Genomic DNA, 19,377 nt, shown 5'->3' on the forward strand with positions numbered 1-19,377 from the left:
TCATTGAAAAGAGAACCTGAGTTGTATGATCTAGGATTGTATTCAGCAATCCTTTGTTCCCTTATTTTCCTTATATTGAAGCTTTTCTATTTTTCTCTGTAGAAGGAGTTCAAGAACCTCAAGAATCTGGACCTGTTTAATAATGAGGCCACTTGTGTGGATAACTACCGTGAGAAGGTGTTCAGTCTGATCCCCAGCCTCAAATATCTGGATGGGTGAGTTAAGAATAATTTTTATGCTATGTAGTTACTTACTCTTCTAAATATATTTATATTCAAATATTTACCACTATCTGAGTAGTACAGTCAGTTTATTGCCTCCGTCTTAAAATCCACAGCAGTTGAAAGTGCAATAAAACAAATCAGATAATACTCGCAGAGGTGCCAACTAATACTGATTATCCGTAATTATTACGGGTTTCTCCTCACGTTTACGGTATTACGGTCAAAGGGGAAATTATTACGGAAAAGCGACATTGTCACGAAAAAATAATTTCTACGGGAAAAAGGAAAAAATAATTATTTCGAGGATTACTGCTCAATCCTCCTCGTTTTAATGCTTGTGAGTTCGCAACAATACTTCAATCATCACTTCAGTTTTGTACCTGTAAGCGCTGTGAAATTCATTGTAAAGGAAGGAGCTGTACTCTGCTCTTCTCCACTTTAAAATGTAATGTTGTATTATTGCAAGTATTAAATGTAGTTGATAGTAACTCTCCCACAGAATGAGTTTTCAGTGTTAATAGGAAAAAACTAAAGGAATTCAGGCCTACATTAAGAAAATGTCATCACAGGGTGAAAACCCACATTGAACAGTAGCTGCTGTTTGCGAAAAAAGAAAAAGCTATGAATAATGTTTTGACAGAACTGACTGATAATGTGCAAGTTTTATTGTATAATATAATTTAGAACAAATTTCTGTCGAGAAGGGAAGAAGGGGTGTCATTATCGAGGAATGATTTGGATTTGACTCGAAAACTTTCTGATGGGAGGTGGGGATTACTGGAAAACCCCATCAAAGGTTGGCACCTCTGTACTCGGTAAAGTACTTACATGAACATATAGTATATTGAATGCATAGTTAGTTGATTACTTCCATTTTGAGTTTTTCATAATTTCAAAGTTTTACGAGTTTTACAGTGGGGGATCCTTCAGCCTGGAATTATATTAACTTAATTTCCCTTTTGTTGATAGACTTTGAAGTATTATAGATTATTGAGACTTGAACTTCACTTTGTAAATACATTTTTGAGCCTTTGTGCCTTGATAAAAATGAAACATGACATTACTTTTGGCATTGTTAACATAAAATTAATACATTTTGATAAGGATGAAGTCCTAATTTTGAAGATTGTATTGTATTGAATAGGTGGGTAAAGGAAAATACACTAGTGTTATTTAATACAAATACTTTCAATACGGATCCAAAAATGAATTTTATCGCGTGTAATATCAAAGCCAACCAGGCAAACTTTAAAATGAGTAAGTATTTGAAACTAAGAATAAAGATCGGTAAAATCTCAAAAGACATAATTTTTCTTGAAGACTGCTTGACACTAGGACATACCTAAGTTCCTTAAACCACTACAAAGGAAAAACATTCCATACTAAAAGTCAAACAGCATCCAAAATGAAGTAAACAACATATGGCTGAGAAATGAAATTAAACAAATGTACGAGAAAAAATCGTTCCTAAATTTGCAATTATACCGGATGCATTTGACCATCTCACATTATTCATCTCCACTTGAATGGAGTTCTTTTCTTAGGTACACTGGCTATAAACTGATTACTATATTAGATAGAAAACAAAAGACACTAAACCACAAGCTAACTTGTTTACAAACCCAAAGCCCTCAATCAGGATAGGAACACCAGGTTTTCTACCCCTTCATTGATGAACCTTCCCACTACAATTAACTTTTCTGACACAGTTTTCTCAGATAGTGAAATGGATCTCTTCAATAAAGGCATAAAATACAACTGGCCTAATCCACAAAAGGTCGAAGATGTAATCACCACCATCGCTGAGCTTGAATCTAATATTAACAAACAGATTCCCTTAGAGAAACAAAATGATAAATACGAAATGAAAAAAATACCTACACTCATCAACGATATCACAACTAACAATAATTCTAACTTTTCAAAACAAAACTTAAAACTAAGAACTAAAATTAATAATGTCATAGTAACAAAGGCTGATAAGGGCAATACAACACTTTTAATGAATAAACAAGATTACATCAAGGAACAAGATTTTTCTCTGATAAAACTTACACATTAATCAATAAAGATCCCATAGTAAAAATACAACGCAATCTAAAAAACTCCTTAAAAAGTCAACATTCCTACTAAATGAACAAGACTATCAGAAAATGATCTCTATGAATCGTAAACTACCTACAGCAAGATCATTACCTAAAGTACACGAAAAAGATACCCACATCAGACCAATTATCAATTGCAGAAACAGTCCCACTTATAAAACTTCTCAGTTCTTCCACATGTTCTAAAAAAAAAAAATTAAATTTCACAATGTAAATCCCATCAAAAATTCCATCGAACTTTGCGAAACAATAAATTCAATTTACAAACAAATCACCTTTTTATGTTCCTTTGATATCACGAATATGTACTCAGATATACCAGTCAATGAAACTATCACCATAATAAAATACCTCCTCTCCAAACACAGGGCATTAACAAAATTGAAATAGACGAATTCATAAAGTTACCAAGTTTTGTTTTACTCAATAATTACTGTACTTTCAACAACAAAATATATAAACAAGATGGCGTAGCTATGGGAGATCCGTTCTCCGGCATTTTAGCGGACATATACATGGACAACCTAGAACACAACAAAATCATTAAAAACATTAACGAACTCAGTTTATGGCTCCGTTATGTCTACACAATTATCGATCAACAACTCAACAATAGTGAAAACGTCCTAATGTTTCTAAATAATTTATAGACAATATAAAGTTCACAAAGGAAAACCAAAACATTTCAGTCAGTTTTCTAGACGTCAAAATTACGCGAGTTTTAGACAAATTTGATTTCCAAATTTTCTGTAAGCCTTCATTTACTCGAATAACTATAAAAAAACAAATCATTGTATCCAAATTCCCATAAACAAGCTGCTTATTACAGTTTGGTATACAGGGCTTTAAAATCCCTCTTTCACAAAATACAGTAAAACTTCGTTAATTCGAAGTCGTTGGGACTTACAAAATATTCTAAGGCCTGTTACTGCATGCATTTAACCTTGATTCACAGTTTATACCTTTCAAATGCTATGAAAAAGAACTATTTCTAAAATGTATCGAAGAAGGTGCATTTACAGTATTCAAATAATAAACACGGATATCTCACTGGTAAACATAACCTCACGCAACGAAAGAAAGGGAAACAAAGCACGATTCAAAGACGAGAAACCAATGCTCGCTCCCGTGTGCAAGTGCTTTATTAATTGGATTACTATACTGTATGCATTTTAGATGCCTTGTATTTACACAGAAAGTACCAGATGCCCTTAAAATCGAACTTTCCTATGACTCTATCCTTGTACGATTTCCCGCCATGGCACTTGTCTCGTACTTCAGGAATTTAAACACTTGCCGCGTCACGAAGTATTCTAAGACGCATTAATACATGCAATCACCTCGATTCACAGTTTAAACCTTTCAAATGCCATGGAAAAACCTATTTCCGAAATGTTTCCCACAAGGTGCATTTACAATGTTCAAATAATGTACTTGGATAAATCACTGACAAACATAACCTCACGCAGCGAAAGAAAAAAATCGCACAATTCAAAGACGAGGATAAATAAATTATGCCGGTTCCCCTGTGCAAATGCATTATTTTTTGGATTTCTTTACTGTTTGCATTTTTATTATAGATGCTTTGTACTGGCATGGAAAGTGCCTGGCGCTCTTAAAACATTCTGGCTTATTGAAGTTTCCTACAACGAGGGAATAAAGTATCTCGCTTCCATGTGCATTGCAACGCACTACTATGACCCCCATCCTTCACGCTGTAAGGTTTCCCGGCTGGCAATTTCTCCTTTAAAACAGTAAGACTGTTTGGGCTCTCATTAAAATAAAGCAATGCAGTTTCACCGGCAATGTCAGTATTGTTCGGTGCCTACAAATTTGTTATATTTGCCACAGTTTTTTCGTCAACTGTCGGCATCGCCAGTGTTCGCGGATTCTGTTTTCCCGCACACTGCATGTTGCGTGATATTACGGCGTTCCTTAAAAGGTTGAACACACAAGAGTTCCGATTTCATTCAACTTAGCAATCATGAAGCGCACTGTAGACCCACCGAAGTGAGTGTAAGTGCGGAAAGACTCTGAGTATGCAATTTTTGTTATGTTGGCCAAACTGGCCGCTGTTTTTCAACTAGATATATAGGCAGAATATTATAACGCCCAAAAACGCAAGTTCTGTGCGATGAGTAACCACATTAAGGAAACAGGTCACAATTTTACTACAATAGATCGGGATTTACAGATCATAAAAAGAATTGAAAAAGGTAAACTCATGACGGAATATGAAATATTAATCTTCAATGATGTAATAGATAAAAAAAGTCCTCTTTACGAACAGATTCCAATTCTATTACAAAAACCATTCCTTCAGAATAGTAATCTTTATAAAATATTTAGTATCAAATCGGTAAACACTCCCACCAATCTAACACACGCCACCCCCCTCCCCCTCTCCCTCTGCTGGCAACTCCCCCTGACGTGCAGCCCCCACCACCAAGACTTCACAAATACAACACGCAAAATAAAAGCTCGGCAAATGCCAGTTGCTCTAAATCTCACGGCGTAAGTTAACATCTCAGCGGTTGAAGGAGTTTCAACCCTTTTCATTTAACTACAGAATTTCAACACCCACTTGGCTACACACTGATTGACAACAACTTTTACTATGTTCCCTTTCGACTAGTGCGCTCATTTCAACATATCTAACAACAAAGAGCCACACCTATCACAAACTCTTCCCACAAATACTACATCAAAGAAGATGGCCTAACGGCGTCTACATAAACTCCAGTGTAGCCTACGACACCAGCATTCTAACTAATATTATATCAAAAAGGAACCACGCATATGAAAATTCTTCAAAATTTATATTCATTTATATGAAAATCGATAATTAGCAACTTCAAGAACAAAGTACTATTACCAATGCTCAACTTTCCTCAAGTTTTTAACAACACACCATTTGACAATCAATTGGAATGTGCTTTCAGATTTTCAACTTTATTGTAATAACTTTTAATGTCAAGAATCAATTACCTATGTCATAATTCTCAAATAATGTCATGTTTTTAGACTCAAATATTAACACAAGTGTTATTAAGTAATAGTATACTACATTTTAGATTATAATAGTTGTTTAATGATCTCTAATCCATGTTACAAGATGTAGTTACTTTTTAACAGTATTCATAAGTCAGTTTCAATCAGGTACCTGATCTATTCCTAAGGTAGAATATGGCTGATAATGCCTACTAATGATAGGTGAAACATGTACCATCCAGTGTATTAATTTTATGTTAACAATTGGGCTAAGGACAAGTCCCAGTTTTTAAGATTGTATTACATTGAATAGGTGGGTACAGAAATATACTAGTTATTTCATATATACCACATAGTCGAGCAGCTCGCCTCCTTTCTCCCAAGTCTTCCATGCCCAAACTTTGCAACATTTTTGTAATGCTACTCTTTTGTCGAAAATCACCCAGAACAAATCGAGCTGTTTTTCTTTGTTTTGTTTTTTCCAGTTCTTGAATCAAGTAATCCTGGTGAGGGTCCCATACACTGTCACCATACTCTAGTTGGGGTCTTACCAGAGACTTTGCCCTCTCCTTTACATCCTTACTACAACCCCTAAACACCCTCATAACCATGTGCAGAGATCTGTATCCTTTATTTACACTCCCATTATGTGATTACCCTGATGAAGATCTTTCCTTATATTAACACCTATATACTTCCAATGATCCCCAAAAGGAACCTTCACCCCAATCAATGCAGTAATTAAAACTGAGAGGACTCTTCCTATTTGTGAAACTCACAACCTGGCTTTTAACCCCGTTTATCATCATACCATTGCGTGCTGTCCATCTCACAACATTATCGAGGTCATGTTACAGTTGCTCACATTCTTGTAACTTATTTATTACTCTATACAGAAAAACATCTGCAAAAAGTCATCTCTTCTTTACTTAATTATTACAGGGTCAGATAAACCTTTGCCTACTCAAATTCTCTGAAATATACAGTAAAACCTCGTTAATTCAAAGTCGTTGGGACTCAAAAATCGGACTTCGAATTATGTGATTTCGGATTGACCGCCGATTCGCATTTCAGAAGTACCAACCCTTACCGCGTTACAAAATATTCTAATGCCCGTTACTGCACTAGTTAACCTTGATTCACAGTTACACCTTTCAAATGCTGTAGGGAAAAAAATTCCTAAATGTATCTAACAAGGTGCCTTTATTGAAATAATGCTCTTGGATAACGCCGTATACTGCCAAACGTAACCTCACACCCAGGTAAAATAAAACACGATTCAAAGACAAGGAGTACGGTAATCTACTGTATATATGCACGACGCAATTTAAGCAAATAGGTTATAACCTACTTGATTTAAGTGCAGTATAAAGCACTTGCACAGGGGAGCCAACAAGGCTGTCAAAATTGGAAACACATTACACCAACAAAACAAACTTTAAAAACCCAGACATATATTGGAAACATGGCACCAACGAAACAAACATTAAAAACCCATACATACATTTTAAACAAATATAAAGAATTAATAGATAACTATGTACAGTACCTGAATAGTTCACAAATGTTTAATGATCCAGTAGGGCTTTTTTGTTACACATTAGGCTTATTGCCTTTTAAAGAAAGAATGTATGAGAGGTTGCTTCATCTTTTTTTTTTATAAATACTAGCTACGAACTGCTCCATATGGGCCATAGCCTTAATTGTAGCGTCGTCAGCATCACTAGCACTTATCACTGAACCCAACACGACGAGAGCGGCTAGTACATCATTCTTTGACGGAATAGTTGCCGCCTGCGCGGTAGCTTCGTCGTGTTCAACATCAGCTGTACTTGCATCTCCCTCTGGCGTTCTGATCGCAGCTGATCATCATGGCGGAATCCCGCTCTTCTGAAGTTGGCTCCGCATTGTCTATGGCGATGTATTCGGAGAAAGTCATACCGACATCGGACTTGCCGTAACTCCTCCCATTCATCTTCATTGTCGTCTTCTCCTTTTTCTACTTCATTTAACGAACCAAAACTACACTTGACGAAGCAGTTGTCGATGAAGGAACAGAGTCCCAGGCAACTGTCACATTCCGCATTGCATCAATTACGTTCCATTTGCGTATTTCTCCCGCCGGAATATTTGTAGCAACTTCCCGGAAAAAGTAACGCGCTAGTCGCTTTCTGTAGGCACGTTTCACAGAAGAAATTATGCCTTGGTCTAGGGACTGCAAATAGCTTGTAGTGTTGGCCGGCAGAAAAAGAAAACGCACACGTTTTAAAATTAGATTATGTTTGTGTGCGGCGCTGATCCAACAACAGAAGTATTTTCCTTTCCTGGCATGCCATTTTGCGCTCAAGGCATACCAGCCACTCCTCAAAAATTTTGCTTGTCAACCAGGAATTCTTAGACGGCTTATATTTGCACGGAAAGTGCCTGATGCCTGTAAACATCGCGGTTTCTCGAACTTGCCTATGGCGAGGGGAGGAAATCTCTCGCTTCCGTCCCCATTGCAACACAGAATTACTGTGACCCTATCCTTGAAAGATTTCCCGCCATGGCATTCTCTCCGTTAAAACCATAAGTCTGTTTGGGCTCGGCATTTTGAAAAAATGCAGTCTCATCGGCATTGAAGATATTGTTCGGTGCATACGAATTGATTATGTGAGCCACGTTTTCTCCCCAGCGCTCTGCATCACTAGTGTTCACTGATTCAGCTTCTCCGCACACTGCCTGCCACGTGATATTGTGCCGTTCCTTAAAACGCTGAATCCACCCGTTCGAACACTGAAACTCACGACCCATCTTCAGCTCCAGTTCATTCGCCTTCCCCTTAATAATCTCGCCATCTGCTGGGATATTGTTTGCCCGAACATGCCGAAACCACTCGATCAATTGTACTTCCAAATCCGAGTGTTTAGCTCTTCGAATGCACATTCGCTTTGCTGTATTTACACCCTGCATTTCCTGAGCTTCTATGCTCTCACGATTTTTTAAAAACGTTGAAAGTGTGGACACAGGAATTCCAAATTCGTTAGCTGTTTCAGTTTTCGTCTTTTGTCCTTTGTCGACCTCCCTTATAATTTTCATTTTCTCGCTGAGTGTCTTTGAAGAATACTGACGCTTAGCCATCGCAGCACAAAAAAAGGAACACACGTGCCCTAAACCAAAGTATCGTAACAATAAACTAAAACACAGTATAAATAAAATATTACAACTTCGAAGTTTATAACTGCACACTAAAACTTGAAGTAAAATGAGTAACTAGAAAAATACAAAAGAACTAGGATTTCACTAGAACTTGGCAACTCTGAAGCACGCTGTAGACACACCAAACTCAAAGTGAAAGTGCGGAAAGATACACATTCCGGAAGACACGTTCTATCGTGATGCGGAGATTTTTAAATTCAGATTACGCCGTAAAGTATTATTTTTAACAAATTGAAGGGCAATTTCGAATTAAGTCTGAATTTCAATACTGGGACCGACGTTCTTTGAATGACGAATTATCCATATTTCGAATTAAACAATTTAAATACCATGAAAAGCCATACCTCGTGTTTCGGGGAACAAGAGATTCTCCGAATTACGCAGCATTTTGAATTAACGGATTTCAAATTATCGAGGTTTTGTAGAAATATAGCAACCCATTCAGTCGCTCTTTTGTCTACTGCTATTGCACTCATTTTTGCCAGTAGTCTCCCATGATCCACCCTATCAAATGCTTTAGACAGATCAATTGCGATACAGTCCATTTGACCTCCTGAATCCAAGATATCTGCTATATCTTGCTGGAATCCTACAAATTGAGCTTCAATGGAATAACCTTTCTCAAAACCAAACTGCCTTCTATCGAACCAGTTATTAATTTTGAAACTTGTCTAATATAATCAGAAAGAATGCCTTCCCAAAGTTTACATGCAATGCATGTCAAACTGACTGGGCTGTAATTTTCAGCTTTGTGTCAATCACCCTTCCCTTTATACACAGGGGCTATTACAGCAACTCTCCATTCAGTTGGTATAGCTCCTTCGACGAAACATTAATCAAATAAGTATTTTGTGTATGGTACTATATCCCAACCCATTGTCTTTAGTATATCCTGAAAAATCCTAACAATTCCAGCTGCTTTTCTAGTTTTCTACTTTTGTATCCTATTGTAAATGTCATTATTATCATAGGTAAATTTTAATACTTCTTTAGCATTAGTCACCTCTATCTGGAAATTATCCTTGTAACGTAGTGCTGACTGAATATTTCCTCCTTTTGAAGATCCTCACATACACACTCCCCTGGTTCCATTAGTAATTCCAGCAGTGTCCTCCTTGGAACCTGTTTCTGCCTTAAAGTACCTCTACATACCCTTCCATTTTCCACTAAAATTTGTATGACTGCCAATTATGCTTGTCATCATGTTATCCTTAGCTGCCTTCTTTGCTAGGTTCAATTTCCTTGTAAGTTCCTTCAGTATCTCCTTCAGCCATTTCTAACCCCTATTTCTTTCCAATCTGCACCTCCTCCTTAGTCTCTAATAGGGTGGATGTTTACCATTCCTTACCAACTTTAAACGTTCAAACTTGTTTTCACATTTCTCAATAATTGCTTTAAACCCATCCCAGAGAGTGTTTACATTTTTATGTACTATTTTCCACCGATCATAATTACTTTTTAACACTACCTCATGCCTGCTTTATCAGCTATCCCTATTGTATGTGCTTGTGCTCAGTAATCTAACGGTTAGAATTTGAACCTTGCATTTATATTGAATACATCAAGCTAGTTAGCCATCAATTTTAACCATTTTTGATCAAATTCTGTACAAGAGTTTTTGTAGTGGTCCACCTGTTCATGTACATTTACTCATAAAACTAGGACAGGATTCAGTTTTTTTTTGTTTTTTGTTTTTTGTGTGCGGGGGGTGTCATCTTCAGCTAGTATGCATAGAAAATCAACTTTAAATTCCTAAAGTATGTGGACAAGAAAACATGATTAAAGTTTAGTTTTGACACACACAACCTGGATCCACCCAAGATTTTATTTTATGAGAATCAACTTGTAACTTTTAGCATTTGATGATGTGCATATGAAGATCCCGGAAAAGCTTTACTTTTAATTATTCGACATGTAACTTTCGAGAAAAGGTCCGTGCTATATATGGCACTGGGCGGTAGTGCTGCCTTTGTTTCACATACAGGAATTCAGATGTTGTTCCAAGTTTGGCTTACAGGTATGCTTTTATCCAAAACTTTCTTTTGTAAATCATCAGTATAAATGTTTTTTTCAATATTTGCATATATTACAAAAATAATGTTTGTCCAGAACTATGAAAAATTCTTGGTGCTGAGTTGTTGATTGTATGAGGAAATGAATTTATATTTTAAATAATAATACTAATATCTCATAAGCTACCCAAATCACTTATTACATCCTGGGGCAATCAGACAGTCTGAATGAGGTATTACAGCAGCTGCATGTACAGAGATGTCACCTGTTCATGTGAGTATAGCACTAACGGTGATGTTCTGAAAGGCAAGTGCACAGTACTTACTACCTTTGTGCATATGATAATCAGTAAAATAGTCCATATACAAACCTACATTGCACTTGGTACACTGGGTTTTAGGTCTAGCAAGAAAATTTTTTCTTTGCTCCTGGAATTGTGATGCTTTCCATCGTATCGAAATTCTTGCACTGCATTATGCCCGAAACATGAGATCTGTTGAACAAGGGAGCAGCTTTGTGACGTGTGAGATAAGTCTGGACATTTGCTCGTCGAAAATGAAGATGAGAATGCCCTCTCGAGACATGTTTCAGCTGCCATGCTTTAGGTATTGTGCATTTCTACATCGACGAGCCAGGCAAATATTGCACACCATCACTTTTTTGTGCATTCGTTCAAAGCTGGCTACAAGGCAGATTGTCGGCGAAGCCACCTCAATCTTCATCCCCGCGCTCTATATCCGACAAAGTTGCAGCGTCTCGGGTTTCGATGAATAAATTTCCTACATCGGAAAGCTCATAATTTTCCAACAAGTAGAGTACTTCTCGTAATGAAACTCTTCTAGAAAAATGTGTGAATCCATAAATGTGAAACACGTTAAAAGACGGTGAATAACTGTATAAAAGATTCATTTCAACAAGAAAACCGCAATGTAGTTTCATTTTTATCTGAAAATGATACTTCGTGTGATTAAAAATAGTTAAATTAAAATGTATAACTTACAGCCTACATATTATGCCATTGCTAGGGTGATAAAGAGGAATGAAATGAATGGGAACGAACATCAGGACTATAACAATTATAGGGTGAGTTGTGCCCGACAGCTAGACAGCACTTCCGCCCAGCGTGCCAAATAAGTAAGTACCACCAAACTTCTACTTGAAATAAAAGGACACCAATCATCACCAAGACATATCTTAGCTAATCCCCATACATGTAAGCGCCTTAGAGAAAAATATAGCGCAACAGGGTCCATATAAATAACAATAGAAGTAAAGCAGGAATTACTTACTTCAAACGTGCAGCCATTACTGGCACTTATGTAGCTGTACCTTACCAGTGACCCTGATATATTAAAACAAACCTCGTAAGATGTTAGGCAGGACTTCTCTGAACACGAGAATACCGTAGTAAACAATACAGTGCGCAGCGGTTTCAAAAATAAGAGTCCAAGAAGATGGTGTAGTTTGCCGTGTCATACGGCACGCTGGGCGGATCCAGGTTAAGGTTTTGAAAAACATCATGCATTTCATTGTTGACAGTTTTTGATCTATCTTTATCAATGCAAAATTGTGTAACATGCCAGGCTGGAGGAGTTATTTCTTGTATTTGGTGCACCTTTTGTCATACAGGGAATATTGTACTATTAAGCATCTATATGGAACAAGTGTATGCCGTTAGTACAGATTGGTGCTATTCCTCATCTATGAATTGCTGTAATGTAAATCTAAGGAAAGAAGAATGAGGTCTTTGAAACAGTGTGCTAACAAAAAGGTAGTCAAATGAACGAGGCAACTACAGTACTCGCTCTTCTTTCATCCTGCTTCTTGAGTGGGCTCTGCTGAGTTGCATTGATGTTTGCAAGAGAGCTGTCTGGCAGCTTTATTGATGTGTTGCTAATGATGGCGAACATACATAATCATTATAGAGTGTTATGCCTTCCAGCGTTCAGTCTGCAAGCCTCTGTGAATTTACTATACGTTGCCACAATCCTCTATTTACAACTAGTGCTTTGGCCTCAATTTAGGTCTATACCTCTTATCTTTAAATCGTTAGAAACTGAGTTTAACCATCGTCGTCTTGGTCTACCTCTACTTATCTTGCCCTCAATAACAGAGTCCATTATTCTCCTGGGTAACCTATCCTCCTCCATTCGCCTCACATGACCCCACCACCGAAGCCGATTTATGCGTACAGCTTCATCCATCGAGTTCATCCCTAAATCAGCCTTTATCTCCTCATTCAGAGTACCCTCCTGACATTCTTCCCACCTGTTTGTACCAGCAATCATTCTTGCTACCTTCATGTCTGTTACATGTTGCAAATAGAGGATTGTGGTGATGTTTAGTAAATTCACAGAGGCCTGCGGACTGAATGCTGAGAGGCATAACAGTCTATAATGATTATGTATGTATGTTCTCCCTCATTGGCAACACGTCAAGGAAGCTGCCAGATATTCTGAGTCCACCCAGCTTTCGCTCCAGTAGTACAAAGTTAGTCGAAAACAGACCGATGTAAAGATAGTTTCGTCTGGGAGTTGACTTCCTTCTTACAGAATACTGTTGATCACAACTGCGAGCTCACTGCATTAGCTTTACTACACCTTGATACAATCTCACTATATTACCGTCCTGGAAGAACACACAACCTAAATACTTGAAATTATCGACCTGTTCTAGCTTTGTATCACCAATCTGACATTAAATTCTGTTGAATTTCTTTCATACTGACATCAGTTGAATTTCTTTCATACTGACATCAGTTTATTCTTCGAAAGGCTAATTTTCATACCATATTTTCAAGTTCCAAGATATTACACTGCAGACTTTCAGCACAATTTGCCATTAAGACCAAATGGTCAGCATAGGCCAGACTGCTTACTACGTTTCCCCCTAACTGAATCCCTCCCTGCGATCCATGTAAGTTACGAACAGCAAATGTGAAAGATTACAGCCTTGTCTAACCCCCGTAAGGACCCTGAACTAAGAACTCATTCTACCATCAATTCTCACTGAAGCCCAATTGTCAACATAAATGCCTTTGATTGATTTTAATAATATACCTTTAATTCCATGGTCCTCCAGAATGGCGAACATCTTTTCCCTCGGTACACTGTCATATGCTTTCTCTAGATCTCCAAATCATAAACAAAACTGCCTATTCCCCTTATAGCATTTTTCAATTATTTGCCCCTTCCCCTGGCACTGCAGCCCTTGAAGGGCCTTGGCCTACCAAGCGACCGCTGCTCAGCCCGAAGGCCAGCAGAATACGAGGTGCCGTGTGGTCAGCACGACAAATCCTCTCGGCCGTTATTCATGGCTTTAGAGACCAGAGCCGCTATCTCACTGTCAGATAACTCCTTAATTCTAATCACGTAGGCTGAGTGGACCTCGAACCAGCCCTCAGGTCCAGGTAAAAATGCCTGGCCGGGAATCGAGCCCGTGGCCTCCGGGTAAGCGGTAAGCACGCTACCCCTAGACCACGGGGTCGGCTCGCTTATCTGGCGCATACTGAAAATTGATCCTGACAGCCTCTCTGTGGTCTGAAACCACACTAGTTTTCACCTCCCAACCACTGATCGCACCCTCCCTTCTAAGATGCCAGTGAATGCTTTGCCTGGTATACTAATCGGTGAGATACCTGGATAGTTGTTGCAATCCTTCCTGTTCCCTTGCTTATAGATAGGTGCAATTATTGCTTTTGTCCAATCTGAAGGTACCTTACCAACACTCCCTGCTATCTTACTACTCTATGAAGCCATTTCATCCCTGCCTTCCTACTATACTTCATTTCAGGTCTAATTTCATCTATTCCTGCTGCTTTATGACAATGGTGTTTATTTACCATCCTTTCCACTTCCTCAAGCGTAATTTCACCAACATCATTTTCCTCCTCCCCATGAGCTTGGCTGTTTGCAACACCACCAGGATGATTTCCTTTTACATTGAGAAGATAATCGAAATATTCCCTCCACCTCTCCAGTGATTCCCTGGGATCTATTATGAGTTCACCTGAATTACTCAAAAAACTGTTCATTTCCATTTTCCCTCCCTTCCTAAGATTCTTTATTACTGTCCAGAAAGGTTTCCCTGTTGCTTGACCTAGCCTTTCCAGGTTATTACCAAAAATCCTCCCATGACTTCTTTTTGGATTCAACATTTATTTGTTTCGCTCTGTTTCTTTCATCTACATACAAATCCCTGTCTGACTCGGCCCTTGTTTGCAGCCATTTCTGTTAAGCCTTCTTTTTATGTTTGCAAGCTGCCTTCACTTCATCATTCCACCAAGATGTTTGCCTTTTCCTATCTTTACACACAGTTGTTATAGACATTCCCTTGCTGTTTCTATTACAGCATCCCTGTATGCCACCCATTTTCTTTCTATATCCTGAACCTGCTTACTGTCTACTCTTCGAAACTTCTCACTAATCGTATCCATTCACTTCTAATTTCCACGTGCTGGTGATTTTCTACCCTTATTCGTTTGCAGGCAGATTTCACTTTCTCTACCCTAGGCCTGGAGATACTTAGTTCACTACAGATCAGATAGTTGTCTGTATCATGGAAAAATCCCCGAAAAACACGTACATTCCTAACAGATTTCCTGAATTCGAAGTCTGTTAAGATATAGTCTATTATGGATATGGTACCCCTAGCCTCCCATATGTAGTGGTGCATAGCCTTATTCTTGAAGAATGTATTCGTAACTGCTGAACCCATACTAGCGCAGAAGTCCAGCAAACGCTTCCCATTCCATTAGCTTCCATATCTTCCCCAGATTTACCAATCACCCTTTCGTATCCTTCTGTTCTATTTCTAACTCTCATATTGAAATCACCCATTATCACTATTCTATCCTTGCTGTTGACCCTGACAACGATGTCGCTCAATGCTTCATAAAACTTGTCAACTTCATCCTCATCTGCACCCTTCTATGGTGAATACACCGAGACAATTCTCGTCCTAATTCCTCCAGCTGACAAATCTTACCCACACCATTCACTCATTTACGTGCCTAACAGAAATAATGTTGCATGCCGTGGTATTCCTGATAAACAGCCCTACGCCTTAGTCTGCCCTTCCCTTTCTAACACCTGTCATGCACACTTTATAATCTCCTATTTCTTCCTCGTTGTCTCCCCGTATCCGAATATCACTTACTCCTATTCCTTATAGAAATTGCTATTGTATGTAAGACAGACAAATTTATACTAAGGTTTTAAAAATAACACTGAGTTTAACAGCCAGATGCTCTTAATACTGTTGACTTCTGCAACAGACTCAAAAAACATTGAGCTAACAGAAAACTACATGATAAAAGATAATGTACTCCAACATTCGTATTGTAGATTCTATAAAAATAGTAAGAAAGAATTTAATGCAACACAGCAAATTAAGTAAGGTTCGAAATTGAACCTTTTTTGACATTACTAGAATTTACTTTGGAAGATAACTATTTCATTTTTTACTACAAAATTTATGAACAGTCTAATGGCCTGGCATTGGGTTTGCTGGCTTCAGGTATTTTAGCAAACATATTGTACCAGGAAAAGTTTGTGGGTTTAGGGCATGAGAAGGATCTCAGGTAGTGGAAGTTAATTTTGGAGTCGATACAGAGCAGGATAGAATCGCAGGGCGAATAATAGATGGTTATACTTTTTCCAAATAATTTATGAATAATGTAGGATGATTCATCACCCTGCAACATTAATATAGGACTCAGATCTTTCATGGAAATCAACAGTTAAACGTAAATCTTCTTGAATTCAGTTTGAGAAAAATAAATATCACTGATCCTATAGTCTTTCTAACTTTTGTGAAAACACAAAGTGTCAGCTCTTCACCTAAAGTCTTTCTAAGTATTAATTCATGAAATGAACACACGCTTATAATTGAAAATTGAAATAAGAATTTAAATTTCTGTTGAAAGTTTCTTAGTTTGTTAGCCTTGAAATATAGAACACTTGAAAACCCTAGAGTTCTTCTATGTAATATGAATATTAAATTTTGAAAAATAAATTTATCATTAAAGATGAACTTTTGAGAAATGATGAAAAACTACGAAATATTGATCACACGCAGCACTGAGAAAATCACTATTCAAGATTGATAAGAAAAAGTCAGTCGGTTTGTGACTACTCACTTAGTAAAGAAAATTTGGCTTACAAATGTTTATGTGGGGAATGGGAGTCTGGAACATTCTGCGGAGTGCGGACGGAGACTCGAACTCGATGTTCCACGAAGAAACCTTGTTGATGTCCCTCGATGGGTACCATAGATGAGATGATGTTTGAGGTAGCTGGATCTTGTAGAATTTCACCAAGATTTCCGCTGCTCGTGGAGGTGATTTTAGCACACGGAAAGTTCAATTGGCGCGAGTAATAATTACAGATGCTATCATTCACTGTCAAACACAGTTCAGTTTGTATTTTAATTTTATGACATAAAATGAATAACTACAGTCCTTGCTGCATAAAACACTATTAAAATTGTCACGGAGAACGTTCATAAATACACAGTTCAAACTCTTGAAAAAGCAACGTGTAATAATTCTCATCACGGTCTCTGATCAGTCTCTGAATCGCTATCTTAGCAGGTAACTGATTTTCTGGTACTGATATTATATTACCTTAGAAAAAGTTCTTAATATTCACCAAGTTTATCACTGGAGTAAGTCATGTCCTAATATGGCACAAACACTACGTAAATAGACACAGTTCAAGGATGTACTGTATTAGAAGAAATGAGTCCTAAAATAGTTACACGACAGTTTCTGTTTATTGTAGTAGTTCAATATTATGTGAAATTAACTAAGTTCACACGTCATGTTCTAGTCTGTGAATATGAAATATTTCACTTCGTACTTCAAGGATTTCACACGTGTCTGAATTATATTGTAGTCACAGCACGATAAACTAAGAACGGTGCGACGGCGATTGATTGTCCCATAATTTTGTCTCCGCAAAGCGCGACAGTAAGTACTATCTCTGAGACTGCACTGACAGACTGTACGAGGGTCAGTCTCTCCTCTGTCTCGCTCACACACACACACACACTGCACTGCACTGCACTGCTTGTCAGCCTTGACATAGTGGCATATATATCTGCGCCGGGAGGGGTGGCGTTCTGAATCATGTGACGGAGAGTGCTCAATCTTCTTAAACTTTATATTGTTATAACTCAAAAACTACTGGACAGATTGCTTTGAAATTTACAGGATTTTACTTTTACGATGTCTGCTACATTTTAGCGTTGGTCCTGTTCAAATCGGTTAAGGCATTAAAAAGTTCACAAAAGGAAAATTCTTTCGAGAAATATCTCTAGGGGAGGCAAGTTTCAAGCTGTAGGTGATGTCACTTGACCTCGCCTGGCTCGCTCGTGGAGTCTGGTACGTACTGGAATGTTCCTTCGCTCAGCTGTTCGCATGTCGGACGGAAATTGTATGCTGAAATAAAGTTTTTTCAATTGATATGTTCCAGGGCCTAGGCCTTCCTGGTACAGTGATCATGGATTACATGGAGTATAATAAAATAGTGGATACAATAGGTGGTTTGATTACATGATTATGATATGTTAATGGTGTTATTATTATTATTATTATTATTATTATTATTAAGCAAAAAGTAAAACCTGATGGATTATTAGAGTGTTTAAATACTTTGGATAAACAAGTGCATTTTACGGTGAAATCTGAGAATTATGCAGTTAAGAGTTATTTCGATTTAACAGTTACTAGAAAATTTGGTCATTTTTATTTTTAAATTTTCAGAAAGGCTACTCAAGCAGTTACTATTATTAGAAATGACTCCAATCATCCAGGTCAACATAGAAAGGCAACATTTTACAGCTTAATTAATAGAGCTGTGCACATACCTATGTCTGAAGAATTATAAGACTGACATAATCCACCAAATTGCTCATAATAACTGATACTCCAGAAGATTTATTAATAGAATGATAAATGAACCAAAAACAACTTAAAAATTGAAAGGAGAAAAATAAATCTGCATTTTAATGTTTCAAAATAAGCATTCTTATCTATTGGCAAATATTTTCAATAAAAGAACACGCACACAAGACTGATAATACTAATAAGGTAGTTTTCAATTCAGACAAAATTGAGAAAGGAACTTACAAATTGATATGCCAATCATGTAGGCAGCGATACATAGTGCAGTCTGGAAGAAGTTCGGCCTTAAGGTACAAAGAACATGTTAATGCAGTCAAACGTAAAAGATATTCAGCGATCATAATAGCAGTGGGTTCGCCGGTTTCAGGTATTTTAGCAAACATTCATGCATGGATTATATGGAATATAGTTTAAAAGAATCATAAATTTACGGACATTTCTAATGGCATGGAATTAATACATTCAGCCAGAAAGGGAAAAATCAAGAATGTTTTAGAAAGTTAAGAAATTTATCTTCCTAAAAAAATCTCTTCGAATCAAGTTTATACAGATAAGAACCTGTTATATAAACTAGTGTTTAATTTTTTAAGGAAGAAGAGAGAGAAAAAAGAAGATAAAACTTGAAGATCATAAATTTGTTTGGGTATTCTCATTCAACATCATCAAAATGTTACAATTTTATGTAATGATAGTTTTCATAATATTTCACTAGTTTGTTTATTCATTGATATGGTGAATTATGATACAGTACTTTAAAATTTTGGGCTAAACAAAAGTGTTATGTTTTTATTCTTTGATAGGATATCCCTGATAAAGGGAATGTACCATGCTCCTGAAATGTTTGAATAAATAATTTTCAATTATAAAAAGTGTGTTGACGAGGTGGACCAAACACTTGCTATTTTAAATTGTTCTAGCTTCAAAACTCAGTGCAATCGTA

At 37.3% G+C, this 19,377-nt stretch overlaps 1 protein-coding gene across 1 annotated transcript in view; it reads left to right on the top strand.

Annotated features, from left to right (window-relative positions):
* Positions 1 to 19,377, top strand: part of Mapmodulin (acidic leucine-rich nuclear phosphoprotein 32 mapmodulin) — a 157,267-nt gene that overhangs the window by 69,147 nt on the left and 68,743 nt on the right. The window contains exon 4 of the mRNA XM_067157066.2: positions 103 to 215. Within this exon, the coding sequence (XP_067013167.1) occupies positions 103 to 215 (113 nt within the window). The remainder of the gene's footprint in view (positions 1 to 102; positions 216 to 19,377) is intronic.

This window comes from Anabrus simplex, chromosome 1, assembly GCF_040414725.1.
Source record: "Anabrus simplex isolate iqAnaSimp1 chromosome 1, ASM4041472v1, whole genome shotgun sequence".
In the NCBI taxonomy this organism is placed as follows: domain Eukaryota; kingdom Metazoa; phylum Arthropoda; class Insecta; order Orthoptera; family Tettigoniidae; genus Anabrus; species Anabrus simplex.